Consider the following 16,873-nt stretch of genomic DNA (forward strand, 5'->3'; position numbering starts at 1 on the left):
AATACCTCCCCTGCTAGGAGGGAGTCAGTGGATGCTGGTCTCCAGAACCTGGCAGGCACTGACATGTTGAAAATCTCATGCTGTAAAGCAATCAGTGCCCCTCAAAATTAAGGTTGACCTGTATGGACAACCGGGCAGCCAAAAAGACTTTTATAGTCTCATTCTTATTAGCCTCGCTAGTTTTTTCAGTCTCATTATTCATTCAAAAGATTGTGATCTAATATCCACTGTTAGAGGTAGGGACTTTGGACAGAATGGCTCGTAAGAGGGGAGACAGTCTTATGGCCTAGACTCAGGAGGAAACCTCGTTCATGCTCAGGTGGGTGAATCCAACTCATTCATTTACACGTGCACTGGTTCAGGAAAAAGCAAACTGGCATTTCTTTGTCACTGCCACTGAATGCTCCTGTGGGTACACAAAATTAAAAATGTCAGAAATCCTGTAGGTGATCAAGAGCAGTGGAGAGAATATTTCATGGTGCCATCTTTCCCATGGGATGTAGGAAGGATCTCTGCTCGCACACAGTGCGTCACCCAGCACATACCCACAGTTCACAGGCACGGGCTGACAAACACCCACACAAGCTAACTTTAAACAGCTGCCAAGGCAGCACAAAGCTTTGTGGGGGTGAACTCCAAGGATATTCTTTCCTGCCCTAGCCAGCAGGTAGGCTTCCCAGGCACAGCTCACTGTCACCATGGTGATGGTTACCAGCCCTCCCCAAAACAGCCAGTTTAAGGCTAATTTGGATAAGCCTGCACTAGCTGCAGACATTTTAGTGACTGCAGCAGAGATATAATCATAGCAATGAAGGGTTTTCAGAAGGATTTCAAAACGTCCAGGTAATCTTTGTTTTAAAAGTCTATTGGCACCATTTCCACTGATGGAAGGAGGACAGATGCAGGGGGAGTACAGGGGTGGGTAACTTTCTTGAGTAAGGCAAAATGCAAGGGAGTGCTGCAAGCAGCCCAGATTGCTTGTGAATGATTTGATACAATGGCACAGACAAAACCACAATGATGAGGAATTTATGTCCTCAAATTTTGCTTTATATTCTACATTCTCTACATAGGTGTAGAGCTTAATATGAAAAGAATTAAATTCCTTATCTTTTGGGCACCACAGATGAGCTTAATTTTCCTTTTTTTAATTAATTACTTATAGTAATAAAAAGAGAAGGTAACTCATTTATATACAAAGCAAATTTCAAGACACAAATTAACCAGTTGACACAAACAATTATTCAGTTTATCTGTATCTGAATTTCTTTCCACATTACCTTCTCTAATCCTGGAATTAGTACATGAAAGCATCAAGTAAGTGTCCTCTCATTCCCTTATCTGCTAAAAAACCTCCTTTGTACTCATTGCTGCACTGCGATATCTCAATAGCCTGAAAAATCGCTTGACACTGCATATATTCAGGTTGCACTCCCTTGGAAATAAATAATTCAATACTAGCTATTCTGTAAACACCCCCATCACAGTCCCCCAGTAACTGTAAGGATAAGCTGCTTTAATTGAAGCAGAGACCATGGACTGTATTATAACTGTATTATAATGTCTCTTAAGAGATTCCCTTAACAACTGTAACAGATTGCTTAAGTAAGGTGTTGCCTCTCTTCAGAGTCAAATATTTTTAAATAAAGATTACTTGTAAGTGCATTTCCTTTCAGAGATTATACAGCCAGATCAATCACTGTGGTCATGCCCATTGACACTAACCCAGAAGGCAGTGTTGCTGCTTTCTCTTTAATGGGTAATAGGGCACCAAAGACATCTTCCTTTACCCTGTTAAGAGGTTCAAATTAATCTTAGAATTTTGAAGAATGAAAGCTGCTTGGCAGTGTTTCCAAGTGGTCAATCTTCTGTACACTGCACTTACAAAAATAAACTCCTTTCCTCAAAAGACCAACTGCTCACATACACCATCTCAGATAGAATTAAGTGAAGAAAAGAGGTGTCATTACACACTGAAGAGCTGCTCCTAAAGCTGAGTGTCAAACATGAGCTGTCTACTACAGAGAATTAATGCATAGCAGCTGATACACTTTTCAAATTACATCCTCACTTATTGCCTACCTTAAATTTGTAGATGCAGTTGAGAAATTAATTAAATAATCTCAATGGAAATTCCTGATGCAATGCTTGAATATATTCTAAAATCCTGAAAAAAATGTAGAAAGATATCTAAAGGGTGATGATTCTATAAAAGAACAGGATTAGCTACTTGAATACTACCCCTCAATGATTAAGAACCAAGAAAATACCAAGGTTTATCTTAAGGCTAGAACAAAAATTTGTAACTCTCCTACCAGATAACAGCAGAACTTGAAGTAAATGTCAGCTGAAACACAGATGGGCTCTCCCACAAAACCAGATTTTGCTGTCATGTGATTTGTTTAGACATCATAATGGAGTTACTAAGCTGCACTTCATGAACCTCACCTTTGCTACTACTTGAATGTCTTCATTTCTATACTTTAAAATTTCAACTGTATGGAAAATTGCTGCATCTGTACATTGATTTTGTGCCCATTTATTTTTAATTTAGCATTTTTTTTTCTTTCATATTATAAGTAACTATTTTGCCTATACAGTTTTATATTTGCACCTTATTCTGGAAATCAGTCAACAGGCTGAATTTTACAACTAGAGGGTGCTGGTGGACCATAATGTGAGAGGGCATGCAAAACTCTTAATGATCTTTGGTTGAAAGAAGAAAAATAAAAGAAATCAATTATTACTACTCAGAAGGACACGCTAATATACTCCAAGGTAATACAAATACTGCAATATCATCTAGTGTAAGTAAAAAGAAAATTAATACTTTTTAGCTGATGATTGGTTTCATTTTAAATTTAGTTTCAAATTTGCTGTTAAACTTTGCTTCTGTCCTTAGTTTTTGTGCTGTAATGAACAAAAAACCTTTTAACCTTTTTCTGAACAACATGCATTCCTTTTGTGTCCCTTTGTGTGAGTTGGAAAGCAATTACAGTGTATTACTGATTAAGTGCTTTATGATAAAACACAAAAGCCATCAAGTAAGCAGGAAAGCAAGAAGGAACAAAGATCAATTTAACAATAAAATCTATAATTGAGATTTTACAGATAGAATGTGGACATTAATTACAGATAAATCATTTAATAAGAGTTATAACAAGAAAATTATCTTCCAAAATTCATATAATTTCCAACACAAGGTAATTATTTTTTGCCTTCCAGTACTGTAAGAAAAAATACAAGTATGAGAATAAATAATGTCTATAAATATACCATTCTGTATGTATAAAAGTTTCCCCTCCCATCCTTCTCTTCCAGTTTATCCTTATTGCTTCTTAGAGTCTCTCACAATTCTGCAATCACCTTCAACTAACAGAAATATTAAAACTTTGAACTAGACCTTAAAGGTATCATTTCCCTCAGCCCCCATTCAACATAGCTCAATAACATCTGGCATTTGCCTTCCATTTCTTTGGATCAGAAAGAAATCCAAATGACAAACTGCGGCCACTTGGTAGAGAGGCTGCCTGAAACCTCCCTGAGACAATGGCCAGGAAGGCGGTGGAGTGCACATGACCACACCATCAAGAGCAGATCTCTTCCATCCAAACATGAGTCCTGCAGCCAGCCTGTTGATCATAAAGTGGCAGTGGTTTGAAAAAGCTCTGGGTGTGCAGGTTCATCAGATGTCCAGTGAAGCCAGTGTGGCATGCCATTGCTCTTCTTACATTCCCACTTTTGACCTTCTGGTTGTGCAGGATCGCTGTATGTGGACAACATTCTCATTGTGGGCAACTCCCAAGTGATCCAACAGTCCACTTGTGGCCTGCATTAGCTCAACACATCCTGGACATGCCAGAAATGTAGCATGACAAGTGGAATTGTTTCTTTCCACACTATGGAAGGTTTCATGTATTTAAACCAGTCCTTTCCTAGCCTATGAGGGGCCAACAGTCCAGATTTCCTTTGATGAACTGCAAAGTTAGTGAGAGGTGCCTTATTTTCATATTGTAAGTAGCTGTGGTGCCCCATCCCTACCAGCAGAGATGGGTATGGCATACTCTCACGAGCTGAGGCCAAGTCCCTGTTCTCAGGAAACACACTCTACTCACATGCCTACCTACATGCAGCTTTCTTGTGGCCACATTTCTTCTCATGGCTCACCCTTATGAAAGGATGTACCCTGGCATCCACAGGAGACCACAGCTCCTGCCCTAAGCACACCAAGGAGCTCATGTTAAGGTAGTCTCCATGCCACACATTTTCCTCTGGAAAATGGAAAGCAATCTCCTATCAGAACTGTTTCATGCATAAGACTTTATTCTCCAAAACATAGCAGCCAGATCAATGAGTGAGGGCAGCCATTAATTAACACACAGACACACCAGGGCTCATGAGAGTCTCAGCCCCTTAGACCTTAGGACATATTTTCACTCCTACTGGTGGCTACGTGCTGGCTAGCACGCAAACAGAAAAGGTATAATTATTGGTGAAAATGGGATTTCGTCTTGACAACTGGTTTGTTTAAAATTAAAGCTTTCAAGAAGATAAACAAAACAAATCAAGTAAGTGTCCAATGCAACCAAAAAAAATTGTGACTTACACATACTGCAGGCTTGCCAGATGCTGTAGAAGCTGAGCCAGAGGATAAACTAATGTAAAAATGTATAAAAAACCTGATACTGAGCTGCATCTTGTGATGCCTCTCCAAAACTCCTGGTACTGTTAGTACTTTTGTTTTTTATGTACTGTATCTAGTTTGTGCCTAAAGAAACAGCAGTTAAAATTTGCCCCAATATTTTATTTCCAGCATATTCTAACACACTTAACTGTGCCTGCTTCATGGAGACAGTTGTTGTGGTTTTTTTCATAAGAACTGATTTTACAAAATTAGTAGTTCTCTGATCTTTATTTTTTCACCTAGACAAGATCTGCTTACTTGATGCTGCCTTCACTTACAAAGTCTAAATAATAATAATTACACCTTAGCTTTTTCTTCAACAGTGCCAGCTGAAATTATACAAGAACAAGATGTTTGGTGGGTGTTTCTTTTTCTTCTGGAAGTCAGCAGAAAAGCTGTTAAATACTACATATACTAGAATACTGATTTTAATAATACTCAACGTGCACATCAGTTTCATTGTCAGAAACACTTTAAATTTCTGTATGTTACTAACAACTGAAGAGTGTTATTCAGCTTTATAATGTAGTAGGCATTGTCCTTCATATATATTCCTAAAGCAGGATGTATATGCTGTACATGTATATACAAAGTTGGTCAAAGCACAGACATTGCAGTGTCATGCTTTCATTCAAATTTCAGATGCCATATGTTCAGTACAATCGCACGGCATCAAGATGCAACATATTGCTTTGCAAATGCAAATAATTTCACGCAGTGGCCTTCATGACTGGGAAGGGATAATGAAATGGGCTATATTTAACACATATGAAAAAATAAATAAAAGATTTATCATAAATATATGGACCAGTATATGACGTTGAAGAACAAGAAGCAAAAAGGAAACAGTGCTCTTGCATAAAGATCAATTCTCTTTGCTGCTGATGGAATGACAGGCTTGGGAGGAGGAGGCTTCTTGTTGTTCTTGGCTTGAGATTTCCCGAGCCCATTGTTGACTTCAATGGGCTTCCCATAACAGTCATAATTTGATAATTCAAAATCCCTTGGCAAGCTTCCAACGATGCTGAAATCATTGGATCTCAGATCAGATTTCGAAGTGCAAACTTTTTTGCATCTGGTCTCACCAACCTATGAAATAAAGAGTGAGGGGAATCATGATTGACTCACTGCAACTCATTAGCAAACTTCATGCAGCTGCTAAAGAACACTGCAAACAAACATACAAGAAATTACCTCTTGATAGGGATACATTACATCAGACTAATTTGTGGAATGGTTATGTTATAAAGTACTTAAGGATGATCAGTCAATCATATCAACTAATCCAAACATTCATAATTTTGTAATTTTTCATGCACAAGGTGCCTCATGCTCTGCAATCTGCTATAGTTAGACTCCTTCATTTTAGAATGATAGAAGGGGAGAAAACATTTTTATGGGGAGTATTTTTGGATATTGATTCTGTGCTGATGAACCTGCAGGCCTGGTACTATTCAATATTTGCATTTTTCTGAGCTCTGAAAACCCATAATCAGAATCGGCCCTAATATTCAATGTTTGATGCAATTAATTCAGTTTGTCCTGGTTCCAAAGAGTTATCAGGTCAGACTCCTATACCCCATCCTAGGGTGACCAACTTGCATGGTAAGAAGCATTTTGTTTGTACCTGTGGAGCTTAGTGCCTCTCTAAAGACAGGTAATACAGATGTAACACTGTTCTCAGCACTGCAGAAATGTTTAACTAGGAAATCTAAATCCACCAACAGAATTCCTGTGTTTCCTATAGCTCCTTTAATGCTGTTGGGGGTCAAGCAACGCCTTTTTTTCTGTGGAGGCAAAAGGTTCCTATATTCCTTTCCTTGGATTTTATAAAGTTTTTATTTCAGATTCAACACTCTGCAATCAGCACATTCAACAGTCTCTAGGAGAACCAACCCCACACTGTTAATGCAGCTTGAAGTGATTTAGAGACTACTTGCAAGACACCATGCTTTGTGACTTGGGTAAACCTCTCCCAAACTTTCACTTCAATTGGACTACTCAGGAAAGCAGAGGAAAAAAAAGAATAAAAAATAGTTCAGTCTATGAATTTGTTCACATGTATAACCTGAGCATTAGTTTAAAAAATGCTAGTTTACAAATCAGGCTATACCCATGGGCAATCGACATAAATGTAAGTTTCACTAAGGCTTCCTGGAGCCACTGGTCCACTAAAACTCAGTTATTCCAAAAGCTGCCCGTCCCTTCCACCCATTAGCCTGTCTTTCCTCCACAATGCCATCAGGTATTTTACCCTCACCTCTCTCCACCTCTGGTTTTCTGCAGATTTTGGCTGATAGTTTGGGATATTTGCATGGTCATATTTTGTAAATACTAAAATAATAATAAGAGTGTCATAAAATGCAGTGCCAGGTATATGGACGAATGAAAAATATTCTGAAAAATATTATTAGCTTCCCTATTACAGTGACAACTTATCCTGCATGGAAGGAACTGAGGCAGTCAGGAAGAGACCTAAACTTTGAGAGAGGCTTTTACTCCCATTATTGACAAAGTTGGTTCCAGTGCAAGGTGGAAGAGAAGCACGGCGCTATTCCTTCAGAAAAAAAGTGGATACACCTTCCCAAATTTGCCAGGGTTCTATTTCTCATGAAAGCAGTACATTTTGAAACTGATGCATTAAATGGAGGTGCAGGTTTGTCCTGTTCCAGCCAGGAGAGAGTTAATTTTTGCAGTAGCCAGGAGGAGGCATGGCCAGGCCACAGAAGTTATTCTATATCATCTCCTGTCATTGCCAGAGCTGGGGAAAGGGATTCTCTTCTGGCCCAAAGTCGTTCCTTTTGGTGGACAAAGCATTCAGAGCGAGCCATTCAGTATTGTCTACTGTCAGAGAATTTTTCCGTGTGAATAATTTATTTTCTTACACATTTTTTATTAATATTATCGCTGCTAACTGCTCATTTCCTTATCTCATTGCCATTTTCAGTAAATTTTTCTTATCTCAAACAATGATCTTTACCTTTTGTGCCTCCACTTGGAGCAAGGAGGTGGAGTAGTGCATGGTTTTAGTGGGAGTACGAAATTGGAGAAAACCATTCTTAAACCACCACGAAATCAAGATTCCAGGTTATAAAAAAGAAAAACAAGATAGGCGTTCCCTGATGGTAGAACAAAACCATACATACAAATTTCTTGCAACTGTCTCCCAGTTCTCAAAGACCTGACAGCCTACGACAGTGTTCATTTCCGGAGTAGCAGGGCAAACTGTCTAGTAAGGTGGTGACTAAGACACAGATAAACATGATTATATGACCCTCGGTGACAGGATGCTATTATTCACGGATCCAAGACATTCCTTCTAATCAAATCATATCCAGTGACATAGGTAATAAAGATATAAAGCAGACATTTGTGCAATGAAAAGTGAACTTGCAGGACTAGGGTGCATGTTAACTGAACAGTCACCAGAATATTAGATTTTTTTCCATGGTCAAATTTAGCAAGATTTAGTAAAGCCTCTAGAAGAAATAGAATCCTGTATGAAAGTAAAGGCCTTCTTTTTGGATTTGAAAACTTGTAGTCCATTCCTCGTACTACCAGCAATATCTTGTAAAATTCAGTGACACTAATTGTAGCCTAAGTTCTCTCATTTGTAGCACAGAATACTCCTGATCTGACTGCAGTATCTAGAGTGGTCCCCTAAAGGCTGTTACAAGTCGGTTCTCATTCCTATTCAGGACTGAGAGTGGATTCTAGGTCACCTCTGCCTTATAAGCAGAGAACTGTTCACAGCATGTTCACACAGAGCTCTGCTTAGTTTAGTGTCAGCTGGAGTACTGATTTATCAGGGTGACACAATTTTCCTTGTATGAGCAACCTGGCCCAAATTCTTCTTTAATAAACATATGCTACTTTTGAAAATAATTTCATCCATTTCCTTGGCTTTACAAATCTGATATTCTTTTATTTACTACACTCAGCTGCTGCCTAAACATATTTTTAAATTTTTTCTCATATATCTCTTCAACTCTCCAATGTTTCTATTGTTTTAATCTAAATTCACTCAGTTGACCTATAGCTTTCCCTAAACAATGTTTGGTAATATAAAATATATATGATTATCTGCTTTTTATTAGTTTTATCTTGGTTTGTGCTAGAAGCCTAACAATAATCCTAAAAATGCCTCTGCTCCTCCTCACTTTCCACATTTACTGCACGAAAAACTTACCAAAGGCTACAGGAACCTTTTCTGTACACAAAATACCTTAGGACTTGATTTTAGAGTACTACACGGAAAATGTGTAAAGTAAAGTAAAATGTTAAATGTTATATCCTTTTGAATTCATCTTGACACAGAAAATATTTGACATAATTTGCCTTATCTTGCCGCAGCATCATAACCTGTGGGCCAGACCCAACCCACATGATGCTTCCACCAGATTTATGGCTTTTCCCCAGCAGGGAATGGGGAGCAGCTGTTTGGGAAGGGAAGGCTTCTGGGATAGTGTAGGGACACCCTGCATTCCCAAGTGAGCTGGGCAGCCACTCATGGCATGGATTTAGGGGGGCCAAGGAGAGCACAGGAAGGTGACAGCTCTTGGGGTTTGGCCTGAAACACAGACCTAGTTTCCTGTTTCTTTCAGGACTGGACCACTTTGTCAGGGTTTGGTAGGATGGACAGAACACCTGTCTTTTGATGAACAGCTCAGAAGTACCTAAAAATGCCTCCTAGAATCCATAAGGCCCCTTCTGATGATCCTTTCTCATCTTTTAAAAATTCAGGCTGACTGGTGCTCACTGCCAAGCTCAGCACCTGCTGCTACCCCATAGCTGCAGCACATGTGCCTCTGCAGAATGCCTTTGGTTGCAGAACCAGAGGAATAATGTGAGAAGAAAATGGGGAAAGAGATGATGGGATAAGTGCTGCCTTTACATGCAGGCTGGCAAGGAGGAGCAACTGACTCCCCAGTTCGGCCTCTGCTACTTCTGGTGCTCCTCCTCACTTTCCACATTTACTGTCCCAACTAGTTACACTAGATTTTCCTTTAAAAACATCCAGGATGGAGAATTTTTTCCATGACCTTGTTCTTCAGAAACATATGTACCTTATTTCTAATCTGAATTTATTTGGCTTCATTATTCAGACACGAGGCATCACTATAGTTAGTCTGATTAACTGCTGTTGCATAGAATTGGTAACAAATCTAACCTCAATTTTGCATAATTCAGATGATGTAACCAGGCTGATATAAGAAGGCAAGAAAAATGTTCTCAAAGCAACTTTTACATCACTTTTGCATCATTGCCTCTGTCAACTTAATTGACAATACTTAAATAAGTTTTATTCCATTTGATTAAATCAAAAACCACACAGATCAACTTTAATTTCACTGACCTATTTATTAGCTAACATGGGGGTGAATTATGAGTAATATTAAAGATAATTAATGCTTACAAACAATAATTATTAGTCAGCGCCCTGTAAGCTATGCAATATTCTCCACTGATTGATGTCAGGCTTATAATTATTCATGTTATGCCACTTTGCTTTTAAAAGTACTAGCACAAAGTTAGCTTCTTGCTGTATTTTGAAACTTCCCCAGATTTAAAGGATTTCTTAAAAAATCGACATTAATGCTCAACAGCATTCATCGACCAGCTCTGCAAAAAAATTATAAATGCAACTTAAGCTGAAATCTTGATGGTAAAATGTCTAACTTGAATAGTTACTGTTTAATATTCTCATCATCTACCGTGAATGAGAGCTATTTCATACACAGATTGAATATAGCTGGCTTTTCCCCAGACACAGAGCAGAATACTTGTTCAACACTTTTTTCTTTTTTAGTTAATTCTTGATATTTACAGCACCTCTACCTATTATAGTACCATTATTCTTCTTACAAGGTTTTGTATCTTTGCTGTATATGCAAAGTAACTTCCTATTGCTCTCAGTTATGCTAAGCATCCATCTCTTTTCTTAGTCACACAATTATTTTATTAAGTTCAGCTTATATTAATTGCTATCACCTCCCATTTGCCAGTGAGAAGAAGAGAAATGCTTGAAGCTGAGTTAGTTTCAAATTTTTGGGAAGTTTGTTTTCAGTTTTGCTGTTTGTTAGGTTTTGGGGTTTTCTTGAATTAGTATAGCTTTACTTCTGGTTTGAATATTGTTAGCTCACCAGCACCAATCACACTTTTTGTTTAAATTCTTCCACCCAGATTAGACAGTTCTCAAATTTATGAAATCTGACCTTTCACAGCACCAAGAATACCAGGGACCTGATTCAATATGTGTAAATAGAATAAAGATCCTTCTCAACTGACAGTTCATCTGGTGATCAAGTCCTCTTTATCCATCAGGATGGAGTGTGTAAAAACCATCATTTTTGAGAGCAGAAATGTATTGTCCATATCTCCTAGCAAGGCTTCAAACAGGCTACAGCACTGGCAGCTTCTCAAGCTCAGCACATGTCCCTCAGGCTGAAGAACTTCCCCACTTGTAGTGCTTCACTCCCTGCCCTACACAGCACATCCCCCTGGCCACAAAACCACCTCTGCTGCTGTGCCCCCAGCCTCCTGTTGGCATGCAGATCTCTCCCCAGTGCTGCCAGTTCTGTAAGGGGCTTCCATATAAGACCAAGGAGGAGTTTTTTAACAAGCTCTGTTATTCATCTTTCTTGCACTTGTTTTGTGCTCTTTTCTTGCCATAATGATAGATGTAGATCATCAATAAAGTAATGATTGTTTAGCATTAGTCTGTATTCACACTGAGTATATTTTCTGGAGCAGCTCAGCAGGAATGTGCTACAACATTCCAAATATTCCTTGCAAAGTACAGGACAAAAAATATTAATCCATAAAATATCACACTATTATGGCATAACTGAGGTTGGTAGGGACTTCTGGAGATCATCTAGTCCAACCCCCTGCTCAAAGCAGACTGCTCGAGGCCTTTTTACAGTCGTGTTTTGAATTATCTCCAAGGATGAATATGGGAGTCACTGGAGCAGAAAGTACCTACTCTGTACCTGAAATGCTGTCAGGAACTATTAAAATAGGCTGCAGCCTGTGGTTTTGTGTACAAGGTAAAATATAAGCTGGATTTATGGTGGTTCTACAACAAAAAATTTGAGTCTGGAGTGCCCCTTGAGGGGAAAAAACCTGGGATGACTAGGTTACCACAGGTCACCACCAATGGTCAAGTACATTATAACTCAGTAGAGGTGAACATAACCCATCTCAGGTTTCAGAGCCTAGATGTGGATCTGACAAGATAAAGCAAGCAATACCACCACTTCTTTTTAAAAATAACTGGCATTAGAGCTATTACCACCACTTGCATAGTGCTATTCATCATCTGCCAGAACCATTCTTTTAGCAAATGTTCTCTCCAGTCGTTAGCACATTATCTGTGGGGGACAGCTTCTATAAATGGCCTTGATGAAAATGTGACTTTTCAAATCGAGGGGTGTTTTTATAGTTAACAGTGCAATTTCTCACTGTAATCACGTCAGCAATGAAAGCAAAAAAAAAAAAAAAAACAAACTTATTCATCTTAAAAACATTTCCCCTTTTGCTTGTTTTTCTCACTGTATGATGTTTCATTGCTAGGAAACACATGCAAACTCCTGCTGAGGATTCCCAATAAAAAGCCAGTGCAAGCAGTTATCACCAGATTGCATAATTTTCTCCTCTGCTTAGAACAGCATCTACTTGCAGCCGCTATATGCTAAGGGAGCCAAGCTGTATTTTCTCATGGCATTTTGCCTGTAAGTGCATGGCCACTGCTTCTCCTAGAAAAACACATCAGAAGTGCTTATTTTCTCTTCTTTTCCCTACAGATTCAGGGTGATCTTGACAGACAGACCACTTGACTTTAATCAGACAGTCATATTGATAAACCTCTGAGTTTAAAATGGCACTGACATTTCAAGGGATTTTGTTGGAGGGAGCATGACTCATAAAGTTTGGACTTGAGGGGCTGGTGTATGCTAGTAACATGCAGCTTTTACATCACCCAGTTCCCAGGATCTGGTGAAGTAGCTATACATCCATGGAAGCCTTTCTCCATCTTTGAGTGATTGGCAAATTATGAACACTCTTTTCACCCTGCCATCTTCACTGTCATTGTTGGTGATTATGGGTCATGATCACTGACTATTGACACAGCAACAAAAGTGCCTTCTGCTGAAAGCTTTCAGTGGACCCTTGCAGGTTCTGTTACAGGGGATTTCTTCTCCTAGCCTGCAATTATGAATTACATTAAGCTTTTAACATTTAGAATACACTGAAAAGCTTATCCCTTTACTCCACAAAAATGGAACAATAGCTGCTTGTATTTTTAGGGATTATCATGAGGTTTTGTTACGGCTGTTTTTATACTAAAATCTAATATGCCAAGTCTTCAAACCAGATGCCATTTTAATTTTCACAAATGGAGCAAGCACATGAAAACAAGGTGTTCCATGAAGACTGGAACCAGGGATGGCTGATCATCCCACTTCCCTCTAATCCTCCTCACACCAAGGATCTCAACCCAGCAACTCTCCTCTACATTACATGGAGGGCCTTTCCCCAAATCTCCTGCAGAGACATCACTGCTGCAACACTACAAAAGCAGCAAGTGCACAATTTGCTGCTCAGGGAACAAAAATTGCCATGGCATCAGGATCAGGGGCATTTTAAAGTGAAATAAAGTGACTTCTCTCTTTAAATTTGACTCCCCTCTAATAACTTACAGATATGTATCAGCATCATTCAGTTAATGTTTCATAATATATAAGAGCTTAATTTTGACAGGAGAAACACTTATAAATGGAATTATTCATGCTCTCTATTTTCCCCCACTTGGAGTTTTCTACTTCCATGTCTTTTCTGTTGGCTTTACCTCCAAGTCCCATCTGGTCTATCCACTGTTTCAAGCCTAGCTATGCTGACATTTCCAGCTACACCCTCAGTCACTTTTGCCTGAATATCACCTCCTATGTGGAAGAAGGACATCCTTAAACATTTCTATAGGACATATACTTTTTTCAGGGGTGCAGTTATAAGTCATCGTTTTCTCCTAAAGTGAAAAGTCATCCATTTCTGCTAAAGTTTCACTGGGAGACCTAAGTCTTTCCAGACATTTACCAAAGTATTTGCTCTTGCCTCCCACACAATCCTACATGACCCTGATGAGAAACAGCTCCTGTAGTTCTGGGACAGCACTCTGGCCTCTTTTTGTTTCATATTCTTTATGCCTTTCAATATACAGTTTTTTTCCATTACCTGCTTCTCTAATGTTTCTCTCCCTTGCATATTTTCCATATGACAAATGCATTCCCTACTTGAACATTACTAGGTCTGAATGGGAGCAATCCAAATTTTGTGGGGCAGGCCTAGTTTGGATTAGAAGTCAGAGCTACCAAAAGATTTACACCTGTTCTGATTTAGAAGTTTAGTACAGGTTTTTCCAGGGCTGAGAACTTTCAAAGTACTCCTACGCAGTAGCAGGTTCAGAGAGGGCGCTTTCAGCTAGGCAGATTTATAGCTTTCAAATATATAAAATCTAGCATCACTATCCTACCACATCCTGATGTCAAATGACTCATTGGTCTGGGACCTTTTTCTATCTGAGCCTGGTCATCATCCCAGAAATTACCAGACTAGGATACGTTTCCTCTGGTAGGTTGTGTTTCAAAGTACGTGGATTAATTCAAGCTGCATCGTTACCCATGACCACTTAGCCACATGACCAACTTTTACAGCAAGAAATACTTACTTCCACTGTGTCTTGGCAGATAATTTTTTTGTATATCACTACATAAAGATCACCAGAAGCTACTGGAATGTTAAAGGTCTCTCATTAACAAACTGGGAAGACTCTGAAAATGCAAGTCAAACATGAGAAGCTGAGGCTGACATTGCATGATCGTGGAGGGGAGATTCTCCAAGAGGGTAGACCGAATTCTGAATTCTAAAATCCTTCAGCCTACTGCTAGACACCATTCATGGGGAACACTGCTGAACTTCTGTGGGTAATGTTTCCTCTTCTAAGTCTTAAAACACACTGTATGCCAGTGCCTTCTTAAAAAAGAAATTAAAATACGAAAGCACAACATAGATGATAATAGATAATTTTGTTTTCCACATGGATATGACAATGGCATATATCTTAGAGGGTATGCACACCAAGGAGAATCAGAGGGGGTTTATTTTGCAATTTTTAAATTTAATTGCAATTGCAATTTAGCAATTAGTTTTGTTCATACTACTGAAAAAAATTGCAATTTTTTGTTAAACTTATAATTGATCAAGCTGAACACTTAGCACTTTTTAAGTACTGAAATTAGGAAAAATATATTATATGCTGCTCTCCTGGATTTTTGCAACTATTTTGTCAGAAGAAACAGCTGAATTTGGGACCTGCAGATTGCTGAACACAAATTTTACACATTCAGATCAGGGAAAGGAAGACCACAGTGGTGGCATTTTCTTTCTACTCAGTTCTCATGTTGCCTGGCCTTGGGGAATTACTTGTGACACAAGTCAAAGCAGTCATAGGGTAACTCTAAGCTGAGACTAGCTGCCTACCAAGACATTTCCTGAATAATCTTCTACCAGATGAGAATTATGGCAGTAAAGTGCACTGCTCTGCAATACCTGCAGCTCTTCAGGACTGGAGGAAATTAGTTCTGGGTCAATCCCAGCTTGATACTATGACAGGATTTCAGCAATTCTTGAATAAACTACTCCTTCTTTCAAAAAACACTGGTCACAGTGTACCAATATTGCCACTTGGATCTAGCCTAACAGCTTTTTTTTATACAACAGAATTGCTGAGTCATTGAAAAGGACAAGCCAAATTCATACTAAACATGTTGTTGAATAACGTATTTTCTTCTGCACAATGAATGTCAAGTAAATATCACTTAGGACTGAAGGCAGTTGGACTGGGACATCTGATAACTCTTGGAGCACAAACAGGGACTTCTAAAATATCAGGAATTGAGCAATGTGATGGAAAACTTCGGCCTGAGTGAAGATGTACATGTCATTTTTAACCATATAGTGAAATCTGACTGATTTACACATAAAGTCCATCCGGCAACACAAGAAATGCAGGAAGTGTTTGATACAAACAGACTGGTCTTTTGTCTATGAATGCCACAACTTCCGGATTCTTGGCTTCATAGGCATGCAATGCAGTGCAGCTGTGGCCATCTCAGGGAAAGCAACAAGCTGGTTTGTCATTTGAGTATGCTCCCAGCAAATACTGTCTGAGAGTTCTGTCCTCTGAGTAGTTACAGTTTGACAGCTGCTATTTATTATGAGAAAACCAGCAACTGTAAAGCTGCTTGCTACTTCATTTACCTGAGGCTAAGCAGCAACCACGGTGCTACAAAATTAAAAGACAAATTTTTCACTTAGAACTTCTGACCCCAAATCACTAGGGACCAACTGGTCAGATTGCTAGCCATTAGTTTCCAGCATGTTTTTAATGTCTTGCCTCTTTCCAAGATTAAGCACTATTCAAAATTATTACAATCAGTATATTCCTGGAATTAGGTTAATAGAGAACAATGCTGATTTTGCATACAAAGCTTTGCAGCTCCTACCTGTAAAGTGCTGATGTGAACAGGAGTCCCTGTGCCATTCACAGTGTTCTTCTTGGCAGCATTTCCACCCTTCCCTTCAGCTTGTTCTGCCTTGGCAATCTTTGCTTTTTCGGCTTCAATTCTCTTTGGATTGTTTAGCATTACCTGAACCACAGCATATTCCACCAGGGATGCAAACCCAAAGAGAAGGCAGACAATCAGCCAGACATCTAAGGCCTTCACGTAAGACACTTTGGGAAGTTCAGCAGCAAGAGTGGTACATTCAGATGCCAAGCTGAGCACTGAGAAAATACCTACAAAATGAGAAAACAATATATTGAATAAGAAAATTTCCCTTTAATGACGCTGGCTGTGGTCTTCCTCTGAAAGAGACAATCATGAATGATGTTTTGTAACAGAGAATGGGACTTCACAATGTGGTCAGTGCAGCAGATGTACAAAGTGCACATGCCTTCAGCTAATGAACATGTTAAACATTTCCATAGGATAGCGCAGTTAATGATGAATTATTAATAATTATTATATTCGTTCATTAAACAGAGAAGCAAATCAGTGAGACTAAACTGGTTATTATGGTTTCCCTGTCCCATCATACATCACACAGTTGGGAAATGGGCTTTCCAAA

The 16,873-nt window shown here is 39.0% G+C and overlaps 1 protein-coding gene across 2 annotated transcripts in view; it reads right to left on the reverse strand.

Moving 5' to 3' along the window:
- Nucleotides 1-4,742: 4,742 nt before the first annotated feature.
- Nucleotides 4,743-16,873, reverse strand: part of GLRB (glycine receptor beta) — a 46,453-nt gene continuing 34,322 nt past the window's right edge. For both annotated transcript variants that reach the window (XM_066317665.1, XM_066317664.1), the window contains 2 exons: nucleotides 16,249-16,541; nucleotides 4,743-5,773 (listed from right to left, as the gene is read on the reverse strand). In XM_066317665.1, the coding sequence (XP_066173762.1) occupies nucleotides 5,477-5,773; nucleotides 16,249-16,541 (590 nt within the window). In that variant the 3' untranslated portion in view covers nucleotides 4,743-5,476. The remainder of the gene's footprint in view (nucleotides 5,774-16,248; nucleotides 16,542-16,873) is intronic.

This window comes from Sylvia atricapilla, chromosome 4, assembly GCF_009819655.1.
Source record: "Sylvia atricapilla isolate bSylAtr1 chromosome 4, bSylAtr1.pri, whole genome shotgun sequence".
In the NCBI taxonomy this organism is placed as follows: Eukaryota; Metazoa; Chordata; class Aves; order Passeriformes; family Sylviidae; genus Sylvia; species Sylvia atricapilla.